Below are 1,747 nucleotides of genomic sequence, written 5' to 3' on the forward strand. Positions count from 1 at the left end.
GGCAATTAGATGTAAATGATTTTAAACAGGTATGGACTGTTTACAGTGTTGACAATATATAATATTCCTTCTTTCGCAACTATGCTCTGGTTTTTCTGGTCTATTATAAAAATAAAACACACATTTTAAGGTGACAAAATGAGAAAAAGCTTAAGGGGGTAGGAATACGTTTGCATTGAAGTGGTTGGCATCATGGGGGGTTTAACACCGTGACCCAGATCTGTTTGTTTTTGTCCAAATAGAATTGCCCTTTTCCCCCTTATGTATGTAAAAGTAAGAAATTTCAGGATGTTTTTTAAATTCTGACTAAAAGTAATAAAGGCAGCCCACGTGTTCCTGGGGAAAATAACATTGCGTCATGAACGCCGCCCAGGCTAAGTAGCGCCGAAGAGGTGAGTTCCTATTTTAAATTTTTATCATTTGCTCAACGCACTTCCCCGAGAATTTAAATTTCTATCTAGAAATATAATATATCATACTATCCGACCTCAGATACCCCAGGTATTAATTCAAGGGGTCCAATTTTCAGACAAAAAACATGCCACAACCTCTACATTAGAAAATGTTGAACTGACCATTTATTCCATGGGAGACAAAATAATAATGATATCCTGAATAGATTTAAAAAAGATTCAGTTGTTAAACTAAGATCCTTGTGTTTGGTTTTCCCTATGGCTCCTAAAGCGAAATAAACAGACTTCAAAATTTTGACTAATACATATCAAAGAACTCAGAAGACGCTTTAATATAGACGATAATACTTGCACGTTTTGTGAAAATAATATTTAAAACAACAGATCGCTTATTCTTCTTCTGTTTAATTGTTAAGAACTTCTGGAGGGACTTGTTGATCGGTGGATTTCCTTCATTACCCATTTCTTATACTAGAGACATTTGGAAAACCAAGACGATGAACTCTGTATCAATGTAATTTTATGTTTAGCAAAACTTTTCATCCACAGGAACAAAATACAGAAATGTCTCCCTAACATTATTCATTTCAAAAGTAACCTTAACTTGTTTTACTGAAACATCATTAGTTCAACTTTGTAGTCCAACTGTTTTTAATATTTGCTTTTAGTTTCTGTTCTCCCATGTTTTATTTGTTTCTACATTTTATTCCAACTTGCTTTTATTTTGTTTTATTTTTCCTATATTTTAATCATGTAAAGCACTTTGCATTGTCTCTGTACTGAAATGTGCTATATAAATACATTTGCCTTGCATATGACTAACATGCCTACAATGCTCGTCCCCCCTTCCACGGTGACGTTTTGTTTTCCCTCTTTATATTTTATTTATTTGCTTTTGTTCTGCTTATTTTTGGTAATGTAAAACTGAGACATTGTTATAAAATTTCAATAAAAAAAAAAAAAGTACCAAAGAGGTGAGTTTGTTTAACTCTGCGGCGTACACCGCTTGCTTTCAAACACGGTAACTTCACTTAGCTCGGCGGGTCTGCTCCGATCCCGCCTCACAGAAAAACTATCTACCAATGGGAAGTCGTGACGTCAACAATTTGTCTTTAATATTCATGAACTTTCGCGGGCTTTGGGTGTCACGTGGTTTTCTTTTCCGCGCGAAAAGTGACTTCCGGCAAGCAGGAGCAGAAAGCAGCTTCAGACACACAAGCAGCGCAGCAATGGCGGTGAGTTGAAACTAGTAAAAAGCGATAAAATTAACCGTTTTCTGGGTTTTATTATGAATAAAAAGATAAAAGTAAACCCGCTGTAGTAGTTGTAGCTCG

At 35.4% G+C, this 1,747-nt stretch overlaps 1 protein-coding gene across 1 annotated transcript in view; it reads left to right on the forward strand.

The window, feature by feature from the left end:
• The first annotated feature begins 1,544 nt into the window (after positions 1–1,544).
• The window catches only part of mcm2 (minichromosome maintenance complex component 2), a 20,454-nt gene continuing 20,251 nt past the window's right edge, over positions 1,545–1,747 (forward strand). Inside the window, exon 1 of the mRNA XM_036151880.1 lies at positions 1,545–1,648. Coding sequence (XP_036007773.1) covers positions 1,643–1,648 — 6 coding nt within the window. The 5' untranslated portion in view covers positions 1,545–1,642. The remainder of the gene's footprint in view (positions 1,649–1,747) is intronic.

The sequence above is a fragment of the Fundulus heteroclitus genome, chromosome 20 (assembly GCF_011125445.2).
Source record: "Fundulus heteroclitus isolate FHET01 chromosome 20, MU-UCD_Fhet_4.1, whole genome shotgun sequence".
Taxonomy (NCBI): Eukaryota; Metazoa; Chordata; class Actinopteri; order Cyprinodontiformes; family Fundulidae; genus Fundulus; species Fundulus heteroclitus.